Raw genomic sequence first — 25,193 nt, 5'->3', positions numbered from 1 at the left:
AAATTTGATTTTCGTTGACCCCATTTTTTTAATTTAAGGAGAAAAAAAAATAACAGGTGAGAAAACTTGCTTGATGAGTAGCTGAGGAATTCATACACACCTTGGTAAAATATAAAGAGTAATCTCAGAGAACAAAGCCACTACAAGTTTGCAAGCATGAAAGGTGGGTGAGAAATAACGATGTTGGCCTAGATTTGAATAGACTCAATTTTTAAAAATTTAATAATTCAAATTATCTAATATCATTTCATAAAATGGGCGTGATACAGTTTGAGACATTAAAATTTTAAGGGATAATTTCAGAAACCTCCCTGAGGTTTTTTACAATTTCACTGAACTCCTTTAGAATTTTAAAAATTACACTTACTTCATTTGATTTGATTGTTTTAGTAACAAAACCTTAAAATAACATTGACTTCGATAATTTTTTAAATGAATATCCAAAAATATCCTTGTGGAATGAGTTTTAATTTATTTTTCTATATAATTATAAGATTATTTACTATAATTATAAGCAAAATGTGCCAAATTTTTCATATTCATGTTTATTATTTGATAAACAACTATAATAATAATTTTATTACTATGATATGATATTTTATTATGAATTTAGATTTATAAGATAGAAAAGAAAATGTTAAAATAATTCATTTAGAATTTATAAATTTTTAGAATAGTCAGATTATTATAATTTAGTAGTACTTTTGGGTTATTTCCTTTTGATTTATTGTTAATTTTAATACCAAAAAATAGAAAACACAGATTAGCAAAAACATTGGATTACATATAAAATTAACTCATAAAAAATCACTAATTTGACATTTTGCTATAATAAAAACCTGGAGGCAATAGTGGTAATTGTATAGTTTTATTGGCAAAAATTTTAAAAAAGGAATAAAAAGAAAAAATAATGAAAAAATAATTTTAAAACTCATTTTAAATATAAACATACCAAATAAGAGAATTTTATTAAAATATTTAAGAGTAAAATTATCATTTTAAATAATAAGGGAGGTATATATAAATTTTTCAAACTTCAGGAAAGCTTAGTGAAATTATTAGAAACCTCACAAGAGTTTCTGAAATTATCCCACTTTGATAGTGTTGTTTCTTTTTTCACATAGTTTAAGAAAAAATAGTTAAATTTATTGAAAAAATAAATTTAGATTGCTATTTTTCTAAAATATGCTCATATTAAATATGGTACAACTTTATGAGAACTTAAATTGATGGTAAAAAAAGAATTAACTCTCATTAAATGAGATAGGTTTATAGCAACAACTACTTATATTGAATAAGAATATTTTAAAAAAATTAAAATATAATTATATTTTTTAATTGAAAAGTAAACTATAATTTAGAACAGATAAAAAAAAAATATAGACTATCAAAATGGGACGGAGGAATACAACGTATCTTTGAAGGTCGGTTACCCAGTGTAAGCACATAGAAAGTGCGAAATAACAAAATCGACCGGAGAGTAGAGACTGGAGAGCTTTGTATTGGGGCTCAAGCAAAGTCGGGGACAACCGCTTCGGAAGCTGATTATTTATCCATAAACCCTTGTCCTGAATTTTTTTTTTTTTTTAAATTCTAAACACATCTTCTCTACGTTTCCTCGGAGCTCTCCTTCTGGGAACAGCAATTTTCGACAGACTCTTTTTTAACTGATTGATCCAGTAGTCCCTGCAGCAGCAAGACCAGAAGAGGGACGGAGGAAGATGGGGAGTGCGACAGAACAATCAGTAATGGGAGTAATCAGGGCTGCGAGGCCTTCTTTCCGTAACGCTCACGACAAGGCAGCTTTCGCCGTTCACGCCTCTTTCCTTGCGTCCGGCTTTATTCTTCACGCTACCGGTCCGCCCGCCTTTTCCGATGACATTCTTTCGTCCACCTCCACCGGTACTTTTTTTAGCTTCTTTTTCTGTTCTGTACCTTTTTGTTTATAACCAATTTGGGGCTTCTCTCTCTCTCTCTCTTCCCCTCTCTGGTGGGAATATTGACTCTTGTTTTTCTGTTTTTGGGTAGAGGAAGTGGGCATTGAGCATTGGAATGAATTTGATGATAGTTACGCATTCGTCTATTCGAATCCGGATAAGGGTTCCCAGAAAATTCTGGTGAAGTGTCTAGCTATGAATGACAAATTGCTTGTTGATGCTTTGGCGGAAGGTGATTCTGAGCCCGTCCATCTTGAGATAAAGTACGTTTTTTTCCCCGTCTAATTATTGGGATTTTTGGGTTTGTGAACTTGTGATTATTAGCCGATATTTCTTTTCCTTCTTGTTTTGCGCAACACCATTAATTGGGTTTTGAATTATTGGATGCGTAGCGTTCCGGACTACGTAGCAGAGGATAGACGAAATAATTATACTACAATGTTTAAGAATATTGGGAAGCTGGTGAGAGATGTTGATAAAGAAATTTTGGGCAAACTTGTTCGGTCTCCTACAGCAAGCTCCTCGGCTCATAATTCAAGGTGCCTTTGCTTCTGTTTGTTATTTTTCTTTGGGCGGCCAGGGGCTTCATTTGACTTCCTGGAATTCCAGTCTCCTAAACAGCCGTTGGAGCATTGGTTACCCCAAATATTTTGCTGTATGATAAAGTTACTTATTGGCTCATCACTCATCACTAGGAAATGGAGTAGTGATCAAGTCCTGAGAGCTTGAACTAACAATTGCTTTTGCCACTTCAGTTCACTTCTTAGAATTTCACCTTTTGATTTTGCTTCCATGTGTTCTAACAATCACACAAATTATTTTAGTTCGAAAAGCAGAGTTCCAGAGGGAGATGAATCCAAGTCTGACCAACCTAGCCCAAGAGTTTCTGAACCAGATGAGCCTTCCATTTTTAACCCGCCAAATCCAAGGTATATTTTTTAGTTACACTGTGCATTATACTCCTTCTGATGCAGAGACTGTTTTTATTACTTGAACTCTTTACTTTTATTATATTCAGTCCTAGCAGATCTACAGAAATGGCGTGTCATAATAGTAATGAACCCTAGTTTTAGTTTTTGGAGGAATAGTGAAAATTTTGATCATCTTCTGAACTTTTGCCTTTAACCAGGTAAACATCTGTCTTCAGTTTTTAGTAGCAGGGGACATTAGTTATTATGACTTCTGCTGTTGCTAGAAAAGAAGTTGCTGGATTAATTTATGTAACCTGTCATTTGCAACATGCATCCTTAAATAGTGCTATAGATTCAAGAGTTCCCTTATTGGAAATGATAACTTGTGATTTTTATGCTAGGATATTGAGACTTTCTGATCCTTTTGGTTTAGAAAGAAAACAAAAATATTTATTTATATGTTATTCTTTGGCTCTTCTTACAATTGACTTCGTGAAGTTTGTGACTCAGTTTCTTTTTTCTTCTTTCTCCTCATCCTTTTTGGTCTCTTGTTCTTGGTTGGTATGCAGTTTTATTGTTCCTCCAGTTCCTGGTAGTGGGGGTGATGATCTCTTTCCTGGTCCTGGTGCAGGAGTTTACCCTAGGTGCTTTGCCTTTCCCCCATCCTCCCCCACCTGAATTCTTTTTCTTTCATTAACTTAATGAGTAGACAGCATGCAATTGTTTTTCTACTTGAGCAACGGCTTCAAACTTGAAACATTGACATCTGTTCTTGTTTTCTCAAGGGGCAATTTTGGTGGACCTGGCAGCATGCTCATAGGTTTGTCTTGCCACTGTTGTTTCAGATTTGATTCATTAAATGATGTTGTTAAACTTGTTTGGCATGACACCTATTAAGTTGTGGATACAGGACCAAATGATCCTCGGTGGTTTGGCTCTGGTAACGGACCTCCTCATTTCCCCGGAGGACCACAACCGTGAGCTCTCTCTCTCTCTCTCTCTGAATGTATTAAAAACACATGGTGCTAGCTGAGTTTCTTTATCTGTTGATTGATTTAGGGGTGTCCCTCCCGGTGCTCGTTTTGATCCATATGGCCCACCTGGTGTTCCGGGTTTTGAGCCTAATCGCTTTATTAGGTACTGTAATATTCTCCGAATTACATGGTCATTCTGATATAGCACGTTGAATTAATGGAATTCCTTGTGTTTTTTCTTTATTGTTTCCTTGTTCGGTGTTGTGTCAATGGGGAGGTAAATCAAGGTGGTTTTACCATGCAGTCTGCAGACTGCTGCTTTCTTAATAATTTAGGAGGCAGAGAATGGTAGATCTCTGTTTAATACTACTGTTAAAAGATTTTCACAATACCAGTCAGGCTTTCTTAAGTGCTTGTTTTGGTGCTTTAATCTTGCTGCATCAGCAAGAAGGTGTTTATTTCATGTAACTGTTTTCGGAGTGCAGAACACAGCTTCCATTATCAGCACTTGTATCTCCATCTTTGAATGGAACTTAAATTTTCGTAGACTATGTGTCCCACATTAGTATTCACTTGGCCTATAATCATTTCGTGGAATGTTTTGCTCATTTGCTATTACAATTCAGCGATATAGTGTTGGCACTTAATAAAGACCTTTTGGATTGACAAATCAGGGTTTTCACTGCTATTTCAAACTTACCATTAGGGGAAATCCTTTTTAACTAGGGTCATTATATCCGATTTCTTGTAAGAACGGATGCTCAGTAGATTTTTTAAATGGGAAATGGAATGGATAAGTGCGTTAGATATCTAACATCAGGTTGTGGTTGTGTGCTTGGCTTGGACTAAACATTCTTCTGATATGGCATCAGAATCTCTAAAGTTGTTTGTGGGATATTGTATTTTCCATGTTTGCACCTCGTCTTACTTGCCAACAGGGGTATCAGCCTGGATAAATATAGCTGCTTATACGCTTAGTAAGCGTTACTGTGCATTTGCTTGCCTTTTTTGTTGTGGGTTTGTTGCTTTTACATGTTGGTTTTTTATTTGTGACTATATGCAGGCATCCAAGACGGCCTGGGGGTGGGACTCATCCAGACTTGGAGCACTTTGGGGATGGCTCTGATATTATATAAGATTTGGACTGAGTCGAAGTTGTTTTTCTTCATTTTTGCCTGCTTCTGTCTTTATATAAAATCTCAGACGTTATTGTGATTGTTTAGCTGTAAATTTGTTCAATACACGATTGTTGAGTTGTGAATTTCACTACAGTTTTTAGTCAATCTATGGATGAACAGCAGTACAAATCTCTTATTGTACCTTCTGGTCGACCGTTTGTCAATGAGAGTAAAGGTCGAGTAATGCGCAGAATTTGTTGCTTGTTACGAAGAGTGCCACTAACTGACCTACCCACAAGTTATTACCGCCTCCCCGCGGCCCAGGAGATACGAAAGTACAAGTTATCCAACTTCAGCACAAAACACCTAGATGCCTAGTATTTTGTTTCCTGGCAGGATTCAAGAGTTAAGAAGGGGACACGGAGAGATGTCAGTGCAAATCCTGTGCAGTAGAACTCTAAGGCATGTCTTTTGACTCTCGAGCAAAAGATCATTTTTTCTTTTTAGCAAGCATAAGGGGGGTTTTTTTTTTTTTTGGGTGGGTTCCCCCGCCGGGGGTGGTGGGGCTATGAGCCAAGGCAAGGCTCAAGATTTACCAAAGATGCAAGTAAATTTTGAATTTAAAACTTTCTGCTTATAAAAAATAAAAATAAAAATAAAAAAAATACACAACTACAGTATTTTTCTCAAACTAATCTCAACCCATTATGCGGAAGTTGGATAGCTTTTTTGCGTTATATCTACATTTGTGTTTCTCCGAGACTCTCAGCCTATTGAGCTGTCCATCATCTGTAAAGTAACGAATTAGAGATTTGCCGGCTTAAGGTGCGCTAATTTTCTCCAAATATGTATGCGCCATACTGGTCCACATTTCTGTTCTTTCTCTGTTTTGTCAAAAAGGTTGTATGCCTTTTTATAAAAGTCAGCAGAGCTCTTGTTTTGCCAAGCTCGCTTACTCAATCGCACAAGGGGCTTACTCAATCGCACAAGGGTCTTCGCAGAGTCCATTTATCGAAACACTCATACAAAAAACTGTGAGTTATGAAAGGGGCTTACTCAATCGCACAAGGGATATTTTGATGGAAAGCCATACACTTTCATTTGACATATTTGAGTGATGAAAACAAAAGCAGTAATTAACTCACGCTTTCAGTTGGCAATAGTGGCCGGGATTGTTCTGCCAGCATATCTAGCAAGGAAACCTATGGGGGTTATACAATATAGAGCAGAGACTCATTATTGCTGTTAACATATCCAGAAAGGGGATGTTAAAGACGTGATAGTTGATTGTGATCTTAGTTGGTTGATTGATCGGTGATCGCGTTTAACAGAACGCTGACACACATATGGACAATTTTCTGTAGATTTGCAGGGGAGCAGGAAAGAGGGTGCCTAAACAAATTTTCCCGGTAGGGAGATGTGAAAAGGTATAAAAGATTGTTGGATTAATTGGAAGACTTTAAACCACCACCACCGAGCCATTAAGGCTTTAGTGGGGGTGGGAGGCAAGGTTTCGACTTATGTGGTTCTTCAAAAAATTCAGAGGGATATATAGTACACTTATTTGGTCTAGTAGAATTCTGTCCCCGTCAACCCCCTTGTAGGTTCAGTTGGATCTCTCCCTTAGATTAGGATAAGGTAGGATATATAGATAAAAAAGTAACGATCGACGAAAAAAAATTGAAAGACTTTAGAAGTCTTGTCAAAAAATGAGAGAAGTGACACAAGACAATGGAAAACTTGTTTTGCTACAGAATCCTACCCTGTAGGGGTGTACAAAATCGAAAAATTTCGATTTACCGACCGAATTCGAATTGAATACGAAAATTTTGAAATTGATAATTTAGAATTTGACATTGAAATCAGAATTTTCGATTTCAAATTATGCGAATTTGGTTCGAATTCGGTAATGACGTTTTTGAAATCGGAAATCGAAATCAAAATTTTCAATTTCAATTTCAATTTTGTTTTATAATATGTATATTAATATATATAATAATATTTCTTATAATATATTTGTATATAATAATATTTTTTTATAATATATGCAATATAAAATTTATATTATATAACAATACATCTAAGAAAAAAGAAAAAAAAAAGGAAAAAAAGGTTTCTACCGAATTAAATTCGAATTCGAAATCGAAATCGGAACTGATGAATTCAAAATCGAAATCAATCGATAATTCTTATGTCAAAATTTTAAAAAATTTCAAATTCAAAACTCCCAAATTATCGAATTCGAATTCGATGCACGCTTGCACTACTCTGTGCCAAAGCTGGAACTGGAAGTGCTAAGAAACAAGTCTTGGGGACCGAAACCGCAAAAGGACGAAATAAGTCTGAGAAACGCGTGACAGCGGCCTCCACGCCTACATTTCTTTCCAGAAGCCCACACTGGTTACGTGCTGCTGGTGCAAACTACAAACAGAAGAATCCAACCTTCTAGACACGACAACGACCCCTTTATTATATTATGTTCTGTTATAACACGATTTCTTCCCATCCGTAATGAGTAGTAAATGATAACTCTAATTCTTTTCGATTCTGTATATATTAGAATCAAACTACCGCCTCTCCACCCCCACAGCCTCGGAAATATCAATCAGTATCCGCGTATAGAGTCACCTCTATCTCTGGCCAAGTAGTCTGCGACTCTGCTTACAATCAATCTTCTACTCCAAGCATTTCCATCCAACTAAATCAGCAGAAGTTCGACTGGACACATATGGGGTGGTTGCTTAAGCCGGCGGCTCCTTTGTTACTGATGCTGTTTTTAGTAAGTTTCGGATGGCAGGACGAGAAATTTAGCAGTGCAGGAGCCATCAGGCCACTCCCCCTTTTACCTCAACAGAGTAAGAACTGATGGCCACCGAATCTCTCTCTCTCTCTCGTCTCTCCCCCTTGTTCTCATTTTAACTTGAAAAGATTCTAGTATCATGATCAATGAACCTAAGTTGTGCTGATCCTAATTTTGCAGAATACTCAAAGATTTTCGCTAGCCTTGGAGTTGTTTGCAAGTGTTGTGATGGTGCAGCAGCTTCAGATGGGGAACATTGTGCAACTACATGGACTGGGGCTTGCTCCAATCTTCAGTGCCTTCCATGGAAATTGCAGTAGTTAGAAGTTAGAACTGGTGTACAAAATCTCAATTTTCATTTTCAACTACATGGACTGGGCTTTGCTCCAATCTTCAGCGCCTTCCATGGAAATTGCAGTAGTTAGAACTGGTGTACAAAATCTCAATTTTCATTTTCAACATCTTCTTGTCTGCCTTTACAGATCGTGATTTCGACTCATAGATCCTATTTTATACACTATCACGATTAGATGTCCGATACATATTTAAATTTTAAATTCAAATTCAAATTATGTATCGTACATTCAATTCAATGGTAAAAATACATACAATATTAATTCATAGTTAATATACAAATAAAATACCCTAAAACTCGCGACACTGGACCTGCTTACCTAAAAATGTGATTAATTATATAAGGTATGTATGAGCTGTTTTCTTGGGAAATATCTTCTTGACTGACTTCCATGGATCAAACATGAAAGCCTAACAACCTAACTGGCTTTCAAGGTGATGTTTATGCACCATAAAACGGGAACCCACCTAAACTGATTGGACCTTATTACTGCTTCTTAAGCTTTTACGGTCGGACCAGTACTGCAGTCGGGTTAAAGTTGGCCGTTGGGATCCCATTTGGCAAAGAGTCCTCTTTGGTTCCACTTGTTGGGCTGTAATTTGCTAGTACCAGTACATTGAATTACGATGGTACCAAGTAATCATTTCTGGTAGGGCTTGTCAAGAAATTTCGTCGAATAGTGTAAGATGAGCATGCCCCGCCGCATGAGGTTCAACGGATATTTCCGCCGCATCTTCTTGACCGAATTGTGATTTGTCTAATCTAGTGCCAAACGAGTCTTTCTCGGACTGGTGTCATAAATAAAAAAGAAGGGGGAATGGCTCGGCTATCCCACCGAACCAAAAATAGATTATATAAATGAGCGATCTGTTCGTAGGCGTTTGTCCCCGATTCAATCGGGGATCGAATTGATTATAGAAACATGAGGTTGGATTAGTTGGGACTGATAATGTCCTCCCGGCACCCAATTTGGGGACGCAATGTTGAAACTCCAGATCTCCAGACCTGTCTTCTTTTAGCTAATCTAAATACCAATTAGGCATTTACCAACCAACGAAATCTTTGATTAAAGATTTAATACTATCTCCCCAAGTTGATTGTATGCAATAAGACATGCGTTTGATAAGATTAAAATTTAAAAACTGAAATTTGAGTCTATCATCTCGTTAAATTATTAAATACTAAATCTGATATATTTAAATCAAATTAAGTGATAATGAATAACTTATCACAGTCCACGCGTGAATGGTTCAGCGGTAGCGCCTCTCACCGGTGACCCTTAAGGTCCCAAGTTCGAGTCTCCGTTTCGTTGGATTCTTCCGCGCACTTATCGCATTCGGATCGAGTTCGGCGTCGGACCCGGACCACAGGGGATTAGTCGGGCCCCGTAAGAATTGACCCAAACACCCCTGTGTCGACAAAAAAAAAAAAAAGAATAACTTATCACTTTTATTTGGAGCAAATTTTGCCCAAAAAATTAGTGCGACTCATCAGATGTTTAATTTTTTATTATCAAATATGTTTTAATATATTAGGACTTGAATATATTAAATTTAAATGTAAAACTGGATTATCAAAAAGTAGGCTTAGTTTTTAGATCATTGGTGTTTAAGCATGTGGATGCTCCGGTAAGCGAGATTCTGTTAAGGTAGGCTTCCAGAAAGAGAGTATACCAATCTCAATCCAGCGACTAACAATAAACAAGTCCAGCCCATGAATACGGTCATGAGTTACAGTTGAAACTGAATGTGAAAACGAGGAAACTTAAAGCTGTACAGGATGTGAACTGTTTTTTTTATAGTGATGTGTGAACGTTAAAAACAAAAATATTTTTTTTTTGCTCAAGAGAATACTCTTGACTTGGAAGGGAAGAAATGAGAGGGTTTAAGAGTTGGATTAATCTTTCCTATACTAACAATAGCAGTGTATACGCTATTAGAGTTGGATGAATGACAACTATATAAAATTTGAATCTGAAATTCAATTTTTGCACATATGTTATGAATAAAACAATAACAGTGTATACACTGTCAGTCAGTGTATATAAAATTTACTCTTAAGAGTTTGGTACATAAGATATGAACTAGTTCTTATAGTTACGTGTGAGTTTTAATATAGCTTTTATTTTTTCGGATTCAAGATAAGAAAAAAGCCACAACTTCGTACTCATGTAACTACTGCCGTTAGCCCGTTACCAGTTATAAAAAGTCTTGAGGGCAACAAGATACCAGTTTTCAGGCTCTGTATATGATTAAAGGGCCTCCGATCGGTTCCCTTGTTGGCAGAATTTTTTTAAATAATCTTTTCTATTCTTAAAAAAAAAAATAGATCAATAGTATTTTTTCATTTACACAATTTAACCTCGTAACCGATCAATTAGATAATTTAACCTGGTAACCTCGTAATTTACACAAAAATTAGATAACTTAACCTCGTAACCTAACAATTACACATGAAGTATCTTGTCAATTAGACTGTACTTGGTTGTCCACAAGCTAAAGTATGCTAGCCTGTTGTTCGCGGTGACCCAGTGAAAGCCGGCGTTGCATTGTGTGAAATTAGAACTTCTAGAGGTAGCCCAAGAAGGGAACTTGATCCTCTTATGCTATTTCTTTTTCAAGTGAGTAGCCCATAGTGGGTCTTGTGGCCCAGTCTTTCAGCTTCTGTAAATCCGCATCCGAAGGTTATTTTTGTCGGATGGGCCAGTTTTGTTTCATTTTCATGTGATGTAGCTTACTTTTAATAATTTATAGATATAAAACAAAATTTTATGAATTCTAAACACGGTGTTAAAAATTGATGTACAAGAAGATGTGATATGATCCTTACATTTTCTTCAGCCAAATCATAGTAATCAACCTTTTCGAATGATTGCTACATACAATACAACCGTCCTTGCCCCAACTCCATTTTGGTAGGACCAATTTCCTTGAATGCCCGATGCTTAATTTCGGCGTTGATCTTTCTTTGATCCATTGGGGGCACTTCAGAAACGTGGGGTCAAAGTTGAAGCCATAAGCCATATGGCGCAACGGTCGAGGGGTCGGCGGTCTTGAATTGCTAGTATTCTCACTGATCGGGGTTTGATTCGTGCCCGCTGCGCTGCACATCCTGACTCGCTCGGCAAAACCGTATGGGGCTATCGGCTTCCCTCCGGTTTAGTGTGCCACCTCGGGTCCAAAGAGCTCAGGTCGGGACATGTTCCGGATTATAAAAAAAAAAAAAAGTTGAAGTCTTATATTTTTGCTTTTGATAAGCGCTTGGTAACATCGACGAAGAAAGTGTGATAGTATTTGGTTTTTTTTTTATTTTATTTTTGTAAGTTGCATTTAAAATTGTGTGTTTTTTAAAAGTTGTTTTGGAGTCGGTATTTGAACTCCACAAACAAAAATAATTTTTGAGAAAAACTCTCCAATCCATAGAGAGCCTTTGTTTTAGAGTAACCTGAATGTGTTTTTTATGCATCCAAAATTCGTTCACTACGTAAGAATAAAATGAAAACAAACGATAATATACATCAAGGACTAGAGACCAGAGATGATGCGCACAATGCTCGTGCTATAACAATTTACTCAAACCAGTTTAGGACACGCGGATATCTATCCCTGTGTCTGATCCCTTTTGGTTGTTGGTCGCATTTTTAACTTGTAAAAACAAGATAAAACAGTCTTCTATTTTTGCACAACTCTCCAATAACTAATTGAAGATAATTATGGTCTATTACAGGTCCTAATTCAAGTTTTGGCTTCTTTGTTCATTTTTTTATTTTTTTTAATCTTCTAAACTCAGCAACGAACAATGCGTGGCGAAGTGAATTATAGATTCTTTAGGTTCATAATGGAGGTGAGGCTCTACAATTGTTAGACATAATTATAGTCTACAATATTAGTAATACAACAAATGTATGTAGTCTACAATATCAGTAATACAAAAAAATGCATACACTAACATAATAAAAATTTTAATTATAAGTATGAAAGAAATTTTTTTGGAAAAAAAAAAAAAAAAAAGTCTTACGCGGTTCTAAAAGTTGGGTACCAAAAAGACCGTCGGTGTTTAAATTCATGGTCAGCTCGCTGTCTGCGCTGTATCCATGCATAGATCTGAAGATTTCAATCGTATAACTGACAACGGTTGAAAACTTTATCCATAAGCGGAGGGCCATTTGTTGTTTGGAAAGGATTGGTCGGGGATGGATAAGGCGAAAAGGACTGATTGAATCGTGGGTACACACACAGTCGAGAATTGTGAGGATCAAAAACGCCGGAATTAGTCATCACTCATAGGCCACGCAGTCAGTCGAGAGGTGGCAGTGAAGACGAAAGGAAAAGGATATTAATAAAGCGATTGTACTTTGTGAGTGGGACGGTGACAAACCTTGGACTCACGTGGAGCACGCGGCGACTAGAGCTGTTAACGAGTCGAGTCGAGCTCGAGCATGTGATAATCGAGCTCGACTCGAACCCCTAATCGAGCCAGTTCGAGCTCGCTCGATTAGTAATTCGAGCTTCACAAACTATTCGAGATCGACTCGATATGTTCGCTAGAAAACTCGAGCTCGAGCTCGAACTCGAGTTTAAAATTGAGTCGAGCTTATCGAGCTCGAGCTCGAGCTTGTCGAGCCTGTAGAGTATCAAATACACAATAAAAATGACGCTAATACCCCTACTATTCGAGCAGTTTCGAGTTCGAACTCGAGCCTATCGAGCCTGTAGAATATCAAATATACAATGAAATTACACTAATACCCCTACTATTCGAGCCTGTCGAGCTAAAACGAGTCGAGCTATGCTCGGCTCGTCTATTAAACGAGCATCAAGTTGAACTCGAGCTCGGCTCGTTTCTCTCAATAAACGAGCCGAGTCGAGCCCTTATCGAGTCGGGTCGAGCTCGGCTCGCGAGCTACCCGATTCGATTAACAGCTCTAGCGGCGACCCACAGTGGAACTGCGCCAGCAACCCAACAATAAGGGTCCGTTTGGTTGGACTGAAAATATTTTCCTAGTCATTTTCCTGAAAAATCACTTCCTCTCCTATAATTTTTCAGTGTTTGGTTATTAGGTGAAAATCTGATGAAGAGGACGAGAAGAAGAGTACTAATGAGAACAATGCTGAAGATAAAGAAAATGTTAGTCCTGGATCTGATACTGTTCGTCTTGCGTTTGTATTTTTTCCCTCACTTCTACTATTTAAATGGCTTATTTATTTCTTTGCATTTCAGGATAAGGTTGGCTCATGGTACAGCAATCCAGGGACTGGAACTTCAGGGAGTCAAGGTTTGGGTGGTGGTGTAGGGAAGTACTTGAAAGCAAGGAATTCGCAGGTTGAGTCTACTACTGCTGTTGACAGCAGTCTACCTCTTGTTTCTGTGACAAAGAAAAGAAAAGTAGGTGTCTCAACAGGAGAATATAAAGATATTTCTTCGTGGTAAGAGTTGCAATAAATGCTAACCTCCCTAGACAACTGAATTTGCTTGATGGGTTTAGCCAACGTTGATACAGTTTAGCTGCAAGGGGGATAATGGATGACTTGAACCCTGTAAATGCAGAAGTCTGTATTTTATGGTGTATAAATGATGCAATTGAGAGTATTTGTACAGAATCTGTAGTAGCAAAGTTTATAAAGACCTTGGTACTTGAGACGTTTATTTTAGTTTCATGTTCCCAGTTTTGATGGGTTTTTAGGAACTTTTGGGTGGAGTCTTGATAATGTATTTCTTGCTTCCCATTTCTAGTAGCTGAGGTTGATTTAATTGGATGGGAAGTATAAATGAGGGATCTGTGGAAACAGTTGTGTGTTTAGTAGCTTGGACCTGGAGTATCTTCAAAAATGTAGCGGCGGTCTGGCCATCATGGAGCTGGAAATATCATAAAGCACACAGCGGAAAATAACTTCACAATGATAGATAAGGAAGTTATTTTCCTCCCATGGGTATAACTTATTTTCTTAAATAAATTGACAACCAAACAACGAAAAATATAGAAAATATTTTCTGAAAAACCTTTTCCACCTAAACAAACATGCCCTAGATGGTAGCTGTCTTCTACCTTGCTACTACTACTAGTAACTAGCAGTGGTTGTCAGCACACTGCACAAATTTGAAGGGTTTTGTGGATTGGGGGGGGTTGACCCTCTATCTCGAACCACTGAGCACAACTCAGTGGTCACCATCAAAGTTGATGGAGTGGGAGATCAGAAATCAAATCTTGCCTCTCACCATTAATCACAAAAATGTGGCAAGTCACTTCGAACGTCTTCCAGACGAATGTATAGGTTGGTAGGTAATTTAGTTTCCTTCGATTTCTTCCAACTTGTTCATATTCTTTCCTTTCCATAGCATAAAAAAATAAATTTATAAGTTTATTGTATCGATAAAAAAAAAACCCCTCTACCTCGTGTTTAGTTGCCATCTACCATGGCCGGAACTAGGGTTGTTGGTGAGCCGAGCTATTCGCGAGCTACTCACGAGTAGCTCGGTCAACAACTCGACTCGAACTCGGGTTGACCGAGTTCGAGTCGAGTATCGAGTAACTCGACACCAAAGCGAGTCGAGTTTCGAGCCCTATTTTCCGAGCTCGTGGCTCGTCGAGTAACTCGACGAGCCAGAGTTAATTAAATAAAATATTTTTAATTTAAATAATATATATTTATTATAATTATAAAATGACTATTATGGGTATAAGTTATATGAAATTTACAATATTACATTCTTTATAATAAAATCCTATAATGGCAAAAAAGTAATAACATAATTGTAAAAAACACTAAAAAGAAAAAATGTCTAAAAATTCAATATTACCTTCTTTTCTTCCTTCTCTGTGCCGAGGGCCGACTGTGCGACTTACTTAGCAAAAAAATTCACTTTACCAATCTACACCCTCACTCCGTTCGTCGCCGACGCCGTTGCTCGCCGCATCTGTGAGACTCCATCGCCATCGCCATCGCCTTAACAAGTCCCAAGTCCCAAGTCCCAAATCGAAGCTGCTCTCTGCCTCTCCGGCCTCCGCCAGTCCGCCGCGCTGTACGTCTCCTGTCGGCTGTGTCCTGCCGTGCTGGTTCATCGCTGCCGAGTGTCGAAGACGAAGCACCAAGATCTCACTAGTTCATCGCTGGTTCATCACTGCTCATCTCTGGCTCACTTAGGTAAGTGCTCCTCTGTTTTTGGCTCTGTGTCTCTGGCATTAAAATGGGCCAAGATCGACTAGGAAACTTGGCCGTGGCTGCCATTTTAGATCAGTCTTGGCTGGCTTTCTGATGGCTGGCTTTCTGGATGCAGTCTTGCACATTTTAGGTGCTATGTGAGTCGAGTAAGCACTCAAATTCCCATTTGTGAAGAATCATCTGATTCAATGTTTTTTTCATTACGTTTTCCAGGTGCTAAGTGTGGCCCAGACAACTGATTATCTTTGAATTTGGTATATTCGTCTCCGGCACTTCAAACGCACTTGGAAACTAGAAGTTTATTATAGATCTAGCTTAGTATATCAAGTTAATTTAGTTAACAATTGTTGTAGTGGGTAGTGCCTTGAAAATCTTGTCCAAAATGACTCATCCTTAGTGGATCATAGACCACTCTTTATATCTTAGCTGCTACCTTTATTCAACAGATTTGTGGTGGATTCAGTAACATGCTCTAGGTCTCAAATCTTTGCTAGCAGTATATGAATTATGATTCAATGCATATGCATCACAGACACCTAAATCAGTTTTGTCCTATTGTTGATCACCTTCTGGGCATATGTAAATGGCATCTTGTTCTGATATTGTACTTTTGGGGAACGTCTCTGTAAAAGAGATAATTGTTCTCCCCTCTAGATTGTGCCTCATTGTTGAGCCTTACTTGGTAATTAACTGGATGTGAGTAGATTGACTAATTATGCAGTTGTACTGCATGATGGCTTGAAATAAGATGCTAGTCTCAAGCAAGTGCTTCTTATCCTGTAGCAGATTTATGTGAATCTCTGTCAATTTTTTTTTGAGGTTTTTAATAGATAATTTTGTGAAGGCTTATAGCAGTTACATGTCTCAAGCATCCTTAGTTCTCAGAGATCCATATTAAATGTTGTGAAACTCAGCTCTGTCATTCAATATTTGGTTGGTTGATATGTCAAGTCAGTAAAAAAAAAAACCTTCCAGATGATTAACTATATTCTTATATGAGCTAGTTTTGAGTGCAGTTACCTTACTTGTTTTGTTGGCGTGCTGATATTAACTTGTTGTACAGTTGAGAACTGAAATGGTCTTAGGATAATCAATCATCTTTTTTCTCCCTAACCAGGCACGCCATTTATGTAAATAATTTTGTAGACTTCAGATATGAGCAGTGTACACATTTTGAAATCTTGTTAAAAGGCAACTCCTCCGGAAATTGCAGGACTCCTGTACTTGGGAGATTGAAAGTCTTACTGTCCTTTTCTGAACCAGGAACATATTTTTCTGACATGTTCTTGTTTAAAGCAGCTTTCTTTAGTTAGTAATTAGTGATATTTGTGGGGAAAAGGAATTTCTGGATAGATCTTGGCATTGGTTTCTGAATTGAGCTTGTGGTAGTTGGGATATTGTGGCTGTTTGAGATAATTGTTTGTCTCTCAATTTGGTGGCTCAGCTCATGTTTTGCTGAGTTTTGAAATTTTGTGGGGAATTTTGGTTAGTTTGGGTACTTTTGCAGCACACTTAGGAACTATGATCCGAGGAATTAGAATCATCCATATTTTCTGCTCTTGTGGGCACCTACCGTTGGTGGGCAATTGCTGAATTTGAAAGTTTCATGTCAAGCAATCCAGCAAGTGGGAATTTCCCTTTTTTCTTCTCTATTCTTCTTTGTGGTGAATCTGATTTTTAGGGGTGTTAAAGATGCTAACTGTGGGAGGTAGAATGCGGATACTTTTAGTTGTATTTGTATTGATGAATCATGGATTTTATGCCTCATTTACTCCAGCTGATAGCTACTTGCTTGCCTTTGAATCTTCCCAAAACATCACCTTTGATCTGTTTTTTTCGTCAAATCGAGTCAAAAAACTTGATAAGACTCGACTTGATAAGGCTCGATGAAAGATCGAGCCTTATCGAGTCGAGTCTCGAGCCTGAGGAAATTCTTCGAGTCGATCTTCGAGTATCGATTTTCTTGGCTCGATCGAGCTCGAGTCGAGCTCGAGCCTCTGTGTGTATGAGTCGAGTCGAGCTCGAGTATAGTGATACTCGAGCTCGACTCGGCTCGATTACATCCCTAGCCGGAACCAATGCCCCGCATTCGCTAGTTGGATCCCACCGGTTCCCACTAGGGCTGCAAAAGAATCGAGCCGCTCGCGAGCGGCTCGAGTCAAGCTCGAGTCGAGCTCGAACCGGCTCGAGTCAAACTCGAGTTAAGAATATTAAGCTCGTTAGCTCGCGAGCCGGTTCGCGAGGTTGAGTATATATATATTTTTTTATTTTTGTTTTTATTTAATAATAAAATTACTTATATTATATATATATTTTTTTATTTTTAAAGTAAAATTACGTATATATCCTTAATATTTTTATTATTTATTCAAAAAAAATATTATTTTATTTATTTTTTTTAAAAATAAAAATTTATTTTTTTATTTTTTTTCGAGCTCGAGCTCGAAAGTTGCCGGCTCGTCGAGCTCGAGCTTGGTAAAATTTAATCGAGACTCGACTCGACTCGGCTCGTTTGCAGCCCTAGTTCCCACGCTATCTTGTTCCTGTCTTAGGCCCACCGCATCACCCATTAACTTTTTTTTCCCTTTTCTCTTGAGGGCTATATTTTCTTTTTCCAATTTCACTTTAAGAAAATGACTATCAATAACGCATCAACACCCGAAGCAAAGTAATGTATCATCTAGTACTAAGATTAATTTAAATAGCAAACGATTTCAGTGACACAAAAAAAGCAAAAGGTGATTATGCCCTTAGTTTTAGGAGTTAGCATGTTGGTATCTATCATTTAAGAATATCATGGTCTTTAATAGTTTTTTTTTGTATGTGAACTCTTAATTTAATGTATTTTATATCGTTTGAAACTTAAACAAGTAAGTATTTTATTATAATCAAACTCCATCGAGGGCACAACTCTCTTTTTTTTTTCTTTTTTTGTGGTGGCAAATTACGTGTCCTCAAATTGAATAACAAATGCTGCGTATAATTGTTTCATTAGAAAGGCATCCTTTCCGTAGCTATGCTTGATGTGAAGGAAAAGAAGGGGCGGAAAAGGAAAAAGATTATTATCATTTTACTCCTTTTAATTATATTACTATTATCAATTTATCATCTAATGTTATCTGTTAGTCACTTCACCCCTATAGGTAATTCAACTCAACATGTTAATAATATTGTTATTTTATAGCATTACAATATTGTTATTATCACTTTATCCCTTTAAATTATAGTGATACAATCATTTTGCTTTCTAACATTATTTTCTAGACATTTTACCCTATCATTAATCTAACCCATTTAACCTTATATATATATATATATATATAATTAATTAAAAATAAAAATACATGAAATGCTTATTCTTTCTTTTTTTCACTCTAAGAGTTCCAAAAACATAAAAATAAAAGGATTTTTTCAAATTTCTTTTTTACACTTATCCATACTAGGAAAAGAGAAAAAGATAGAAAATTAAATTTTGCAAAGAAATAAAACAAGGAAGAATATAATATAATCGTATTATTTTGAATTAGGTAGTAAACATAAAAGTAGAGTAATTTTGAAATAACAAAAATATTGAATTTTTTGTTATTTGTATTTTAAAAAAAAAGGAATTGAACTCTCTCTCCTCTTCCATCTTTCTATTTTCTTTTCAATATTAATAAGATTACCAAGAAAAAATAGATAATGCATTAACTATTTTTTCCTTTGATAGTAAAAAGGAGAAGAGTCACTCTAATTTTTTTGTTTTTTTTATTATATAAAGATGAGGGTCCATTCTTTTAAAATTTTTTAACTCATTAAGTCGGTTTACTGATGGGATAAATTGTTTAAAGAATAACTCTAAGAGGTAAATTGATAATAAGGATATAATTTTATAGGAGTAAAGTGATAGTAATAATTTTAAGGGCCAAACATGTATTTTCGCTTGAATCAACAACTCTGTTAAATTTGACTATTAGTTTTAAGGATAAAGTGACTAAAAAGTAACATTAATAAAAAAATTAATAGTGATATCAAAACGTTAAGGGGATAAAGTAATAATAATAATCCAAAAAGAATTTTAAGTGTTAAACAAAATATGCCCATTTATTGAACCAACCAAATTTGAGAAACGCATGGACGCTTAGTGTAACACAGAGGATTCCATACAACATATTGAATCTCTGATGATAAAATTCTGATGCCCCTTGGCCTTGGTCTGATCCCGGACCCTCCCCGCCCCCGCCCCCCCCCCCCCCCCCCCCACCAAAAATGACAAGCAACTCCACATCACTTCCACGTACCAATACTAACACGACTGCATCAATAATTCAATATCTAAATTTTTTTTTTCCTGCCCCACCCCAGAAGACGGTTTGATCCGACAAGATAAAAAGATAAGATCAGTTCCTTACTCTATCCCTTCCAACCCCCTTCAAAACCTCACGTTTTGTCCCATACATCCAGTGTGTGTGTGTGTGTGATTTTTTTTTCCAGTTTGGGTACTATACAAATAGGGACGTAAAAGAAATCACCCCACATTATCATTTATAAGCCATAAAAAGGCTCCCACCGCAGCATCTGATTTGTTAATGTGACAAAAGAGAAACTCCAATTTCTGATAAATGCAGTATTTACCACTCTTTTACTAGTTACTTTTAGTCAACAACACTAATTTCTCAAATTTCTGATCAATGCAAAATGAACAAAAAAAAAAAAAAAGAAAAGTTCACATCACTGCCTCGAAAAAACTTTTCCCTCTCTTTTTTTGACGCACGCAGGATCTAAATTGTGAGTTTCAACCATAAGCATATCCAAAAGAAGAGCAGGGAAAAGTCAAAAAGATGGGTTTCAGAAAGAAAAGGACAGTAGAAATAAATATAATACCACATCGGACGCGAAGACTACAGAAAAGGAAGAGTGGATTGTTGTCATTGTGACTATTATCCAGTAAAGCTGTCGTGGCAGGAAAGGGTTGGGAAGTGAAAGGAATGGAGCCGACAGCGGGCGGAGACGGGGCAGTCCACATGGCGGGAAGGTCTTAGATTTTAGGCGGGTAGGGTAGGACAGCGTGATGAGCAACTAACGCCATAATAACCGAAACTGAACAAACAGAAAGATTTCATTGATTGAGAGATCAACCTTTTTTGGATATTAACGTTTGTTGGAAAAAAAAAGATCAACCAATTTTTTTTTTTTTTAATTTAGTACAACCACTACTATTCTTATTCTTACTTACTACTGGTAAAGAGGAACACAATGGAAAAAACAGAGAGAGGGAGAGAGAGATCGTCCTTCGACACAACACAGAGCAGTAGAGTTCAAGAAAATAAAATAAATCCCTTGCCGATTTTCCTCCCCCAAAAAAAATTCATATATCTATCACCATTTTCAATTATCGTCAATTGTAGTGTACCGTGTATTTCTTCTTCTTTATATATATAAAATATATATATATCTATATAAATCGAGAGAGAGGAGATCCGATGAGAGAGAGAGAGCGGAGAAGTGGATAAAACAAGGAAATATTAGTTAATACAAGTACATTATTATTAGGAGGCAAACTGAGAGGTCTTCGAGGAGGGACGGTTTCGTTTTGGGTTCTTTGTATTCATCTTGGCTTCGTCTTCCTTTGTTGCTTCCCCCCTTCATCGTCATCATTTTCTTCTTCTTCCCTTATCTCTTTTTCCTGACCTATTACATCAGCTTTTATCTTTCCATCCGTTTCTCTGTTATAATACTTGTTTTTTCTTTTCGTTTTCTTTTTTATCTTGGCTTTTGCATTTCTTGCTCCCTTTTCTTTCCCTCTCAACTTTCTGTTGGTTTCTCGGCAATACTTATCGCCCTCCCCTGGCTGTGTTTTTTCTTTCTTTTTTTCATTTTTTTTGCCCCTTTATCTGACGGTGGGTTTGCTTTATATAAGAAGGTCTCCCTCCCTCACTCTTCGACCTGCAACCCGATACACACTGAAATTATATAGAATCTATATAGCGTGCACATATATTCCGTCAAAGAATATCTATATAGCGTACACATACTCCTCCGCGCTTACGACAGAAGGATGGACAAAAGAAAGCAATCTGGTTCTTCTTCTTCATTCACTTCTGATCTTTTTGGGTCCAAGGAGTCCTCTGCTTCATCCTCTTCATGGATATTTGAGTCCATCTTGGCGCCGTCTCCAAAGGTATCTGCCTATATTCAACAATAAACTCGGTGTCTATTAATTTATTTATTTTTGGGTTGGAGAGTTCTTGAATTTTATTCTAATATTCTTCGATTGTTTGGAACTGTTGATTTCACTTCATGCAAAACCATTGCGACATCAAAGTTTATTTTTTTTTCCTTTCTTTGGGTGCTTGGAAGGGGGTTTAGTGGTTTAGTGCAATTGCATGTCGCACATGTATCGACGAATATTCGGTGAGAATAACTGAGCGGCATACGAATGGGGTTTTCTTGAAGAAAAGGGGTCTTGGAGAGGTGATCTTAGTTCGAGAACTACTTACTGAGTAAGATTAATTGTTTAAGCGTGTTGTCTGATGCTTATTGTTAATAAAATAACTATTTATCACATGGACTTTTGGAGTTACGGTGCCAACCTCCTTTTTTTTGGATTTCTTTATTTGTTAATGTTTTAGTATGACTTTTTTTGGGCTTATTGGAATTAGAAGTTTCTGTTTTACATCATAAATATTGTTTGTGTATGTTAGAATTTTACAATCTTTTAGCCATTGGAAAATACTACTATTAACTTAAGCCCTCTTTGACCGATGAAAACTGATGCAGCTTTGGAATTTTCTAATAGTGGTAGTTTGTACTATATAAAGTTCTTGTGCCATTACAAGTTTGGCCCCTCTCATTTCAGGGTTTGGGACGGCAGCCTCCGCGCCCGGAGTTTCTTGAAAAGAAGCAAGACCCTGCTAGTCAGCCCTGCAGTGCCAAAGCTCGGCCTTCAGGTTTGTGAGCAATTCAGCGTCCTGGAAAGTTGAAAATTTTGATTCAGTTAATAGTATAGCTTCTAGCATGGAGATATCAATGATGCCCTCATTGTTAGGTGCTTCAGTGATTGTTTCTGGAATTTGCTTAAAGGTTTTAGTAAGAAACAAGCCACTGTTTTGTCACTTGTATATCATGTAGTTCTTTTTGTTGTTTCCTGTTGATAAGTAAAGACGGGAATTACTTTGACTTGAAAGCTTCTTGGGGTCTTAGCTCCTTGGGGAATCTTTCAGACGTTACCGTGCCTGTCCTTCTTGTCTTGTCTGTATTAAGATTTTAATGTGTTTTTCAAGGTGAAGCCACTATTGTTATTCGGGTATTTAATTAGTTCTTCTGTTTTCAGAAAGTATTCCCCCAGTCAGCGAAGGCCATAATGTTGGCATTTTAAACAAGGAGGCGAGCTCATTTTATCAGGAAGAAAAGATGCAACCATGTCATCTCAGCTCGTCCATATACTATGGGGGTCGAGAAGTGTATTCTTACCCTCAGGATACCCAGACCCAGAGCTCTGGCTCCAATACTGTGAGTGTGCATCAACCTAAATCAATTCCTGATATTTATTGATGATAACATGAACTCATTTTGTTGAGCATTTCATTCCTACGTTTTCACCTTTCCTTCATGTTACTTTGTCATATAGCATATATAATCTTAGCCAGTGTTTTGGTTGGAGAGAAGATTTGATTTCGAACCGGTTCTGATTTTCGTTTCTTTCTGGGAGAAGTACGGATTTTGAGGAAACTGACGTATTCTCACTTTCACATGTGGGGAAAATTGAACCATAGAAAGAAGTGATTTTGTTCATGTGTTCCCCAGATGCTACAAATGTTTAGTACCTGACATAAAATTTTAATTAATTTAGTAACGATCACTGACATAAATTGACTACTGCATTACAGCACATAAAAGATCCGGTGGATTTGGAGTGATCTGTTTTAGAAGTGTTAGTGGACTGCAAAATATGGAACATTCTAACGGTATGCATTTGTTTCCCCTCCTTCAGTTTGGTAAAGATGGTGGAGAAGATGACTCTGGCTCTGCATCAAGAGGCAATTGGTGGCAGGGTATGTTAATAATTCTGAGGTGTTAAACTACTCTACTGTGTAGGACACCGGATTTCTGAATTGACTATTTGCATTCTGTTGACTTCTGCCAGGATCTCTGTACTACTAGTAAGCGCACCGCCAAGGGACTGTGGACTCGTATATAATTAAGCAAGCTAGGTATGAATACTGAATGTTTTGTTAAATGCAAAAATTATGCAGATAATAAATCTCTTGATGCCATTGAAACTTTAGGCAAAAAAAATCTAGCGCAAGCTGAAATTCTGATAGTATATACACTGTCAGTGTATTATGAAAGATTTACTCTTATTATTATTATTATTTGGAGTGTAGTACCAGAAGACTGAGTTGTATTCTGTAATTTGTTGATGCAGGGCGCAGGAAGCTGGAGGTTATTAGGATACTGCCATTTCCCCCACTTTGTAATATGGGAAACGGTAGATAGCTAAGGGCCAGTTACTCAGTTGCTGCCATGGCAGTAGAAATCAGAATTATCAACTGTAATAGTAGTCAGTATAGTGGCAGTGGTTATAGATCTTTTATCATAAACAGTCAGTGTATGTGCTAAAGACTTTAAGTGAGCTTACTTTTCAGGGCTGATTACCATTACATCTTTCTATAAAAATGGCCGTGATTCCCTTTGTGTGAGTTTAACCATTGTCCTGAAAAAGAATCAATGCTGGCCGTTTCGTAAGTAGACATTTGGTCGGTAGTTGGCGGTGCGTTTGATTAAAAAAAAAAGAAGAAAATATCTACCCGTTTCAAATTCGATCTGTGTGATTTAATTCCTCTACGAGTTTGAAACCGTTCGATTCCCGTTGGACGGCGGTTGATTGTCGTTTGCCACCCAACACCGACAGAGGAACTAAAAGGACAGCGACATGCCTCCGGGGAGTAGAATAAATCATCGGCGGGCGTAGCGGTCCACCAACAATCCATGTTGCGCGCCTACTTCAGTAGACTGCTGTGGCATGTTTAGAGTCCAACGCAATACGATCTTATCATGATCGGCAACAATTTGTCAGAAGGTCTCGTGCTCACCTGTTTGTTTGGTCTGTTTGATAAGGTTGTGGGATGGGAACCAGGGATTACTAGCAGATAGACCGCCTACTGGAGATAATCTTTAGTCGGTTGTTAGTGAAATTTATCCTTCGGATAATGGAAAAGAAAGCTTACTGGCTGGGGATGGGGTGGTTGGGTCTGCGTGGACCGCGGTATTTTGAGCAGCTTAGGAGCCTTTGATTCTCAGTTAGATGAAGCCATTCACAGATTTGCTTCATCTCAGGAAGATATGATGGTTTGTTTGGCAACCAACTGTTTGCAACTTGAACGCGATCTACATTAATTCATCAGTACTTGCTGATGCCGTTTTGGAGTTTTGAGGGGTTGAAGGTTACAGAAGGCAATTGGTACTCGCTAGCCTTTTTCAGTTTGATTTGATGATCATGTGCTTTCAAGGCACATGATTCTTTCAGAAAAACAGCAATGATAAATACGGAAGCAAAAAATGGAAATTCAAGAGAGTGAGATGGCGTAGAGCTTACGTCCACGTCTGTAGGCCACAGGACAATTGACGAAACTGTAGCGGTTGGGGATGGATGGTAAACTGGTAATAGCATTTCTGGCTCGAATCCACGACTCCTGGCAGTATTGGAGGGTAGACAGCACAGAGGCAGCTTAGATTCATTCAGTACTGTTTTCTTCACCAGAAGGCAGCACCTGTCTGAAACAGTATCTTCTTCTGCTGCCAGTGCGCAAGGGGCCTGATTAATTGCCCTTTACTGTTGTGGGTTCTAAGGTCTAGCGCAAATGCGTTCAATTACGTCGTCCATCAAACAAGGAAGCACCGCACACACACACACATGTATATATATATATATATATATATATCTTGTTCAATGTGAA

The 25,193-nt window shown here is 37.4% G+C and overlaps 2 protein-coding genes and 2 long non-coding RNA genes across 4 annotated transcripts; all 4 read left to right on the top strand.

The window, feature by feature from the left end:
• Positions 1-1,440: 1,440 nt before the first annotated feature.
• LOC113691351 (probable proteasome inhibitor) lies at positions 1,441-5,141 on the top strand. The gene is made up of 9 exons (XM_027209455.2): positions 1,441-1,902; positions 2,029-2,200; positions 2,330-2,476; positions 2,762-2,866; positions 3,418-3,492; positions 3,634-3,668; positions 3,759-3,825; positions 3,908-3,985; positions 4,886-5,141. Exons 1-9 carry the CDS (start codon positions 1,722-1,724, stop codon positions 4,956-4,958), a joined length of 933 nt encoding a protein of 310 aa, XP_027065256.1. The 5' UTR covers positions 1,441-1,721; the 3' UTR covers positions 4,959-5,141.
• Positions 5,142-7,410: 2,269 nt separating this feature from the next.
• On the top strand, positions 7,411-8,221 carry LOC113694250 (uncharacterized). Its single transcript, XR_003449294.2, has 2 exons — positions 7,411-7,795; positions 7,921-8,221. It is a non-coding gene; the product is annotated as an uncharacterized lncRNA (long non-coding RNA).
• Positions 8,222-14,930: 6,709 nt separating this feature from the next.
• Positions 14,931-15,698, top strand: LOC113691714 (uncharacterized). Its single transcript, XR_003448764.2, has 2 exons — positions 14,931-15,237; positions 15,469-15,698. It is a non-coding gene; the product is annotated as an uncharacterized lncRNA (long non-coding RNA).
• Positions 15,699-21,025: 5,327 nt separating this feature from the next.
• Positions 21,026-23,942, top strand: LOC113692847 (uncharacterized). The gene is made up of 6 exons (XM_027211435.2): positions 21,026-21,415; positions 22,094-22,184; positions 22,568-22,746; positions 23,228-23,288; positions 23,381-23,447; positions 23,663-23,942. The coding sequence occupies exons 1-5, from the start codon at positions 21,293-21,295 to the stop codon at positions 23,395-23,397; spliced, it is 471 nt and encodes a 156-aa protein (XP_027067236.1). The 5' UTR covers positions 21,026-21,292; the 3' UTR covers positions 23,398-23,447; positions 23,663-23,942.
• Positions 23,943-25,193: the final 1,251 nt, after the last annotated feature.

Source organism: Coffea arabica, chromosome 6c (genome assembly GCF_036785885.1).
Source record: "Coffea arabica cultivar ET-39 chromosome 6c, Coffea Arabica ET-39 HiFi, whole genome shotgun sequence".
Classification (NCBI taxonomy): Eukaryota; Viridiplantae; Streptophyta; class Magnoliopsida; order Gentianales; family Rubiaceae; genus Coffea; species Coffea arabica.
Note: the sequence above shows the minus strand (reverse complement) of the source record. Positions and strands in the feature narration are given on the sequence as shown.

Bases quoted from the DNA above. Each gene is read 5' to 3' on its own strand.
- LOC113691351 (XM_027209455.2), top strand. From the start codon at position 1,722: ATGGGGAGTGCGACAGAACAATCAGTAATGGGAGTAATCAGGGCTGCG. The intron at 2,867-3,417 runs GTATATTTTTTA...GTTGGTATGCAG, and splicing joins TTTAACCCGCCAAATCCAAG to TTTTATTGTTCCTCCAGTTC. The intron at 3,669-3,758 runs GTTTGTCTTGCC...TTGTGGATACAG, and splicing joins ACCTGGCAGCATGCTCATAG to GACCAAATGATCCTCGGTGG.
- LOC113692847 (XM_027211435.2), top strand. From the start codon at position 21,293: ATGGACAAAAGAAAGCAATCTGGTTCTTCTTCTTCATTCACTTCTGAT. The intron at 21,416-22,093 runs GTATCTGCCTAT...CTCTCATTTCAG, and splicing joins TCTTGGCGCCGTCTCCAAAG to GGTTTGGGACGGCAGCCTCC. The intron at 22,747-23,227 runs GTGAGTGTGCAT...CCCCTCCTTCAG, and splicing joins AGAGCTCTGGCTCCAATACT to TTTGGTAAAGATGGTGGAGA.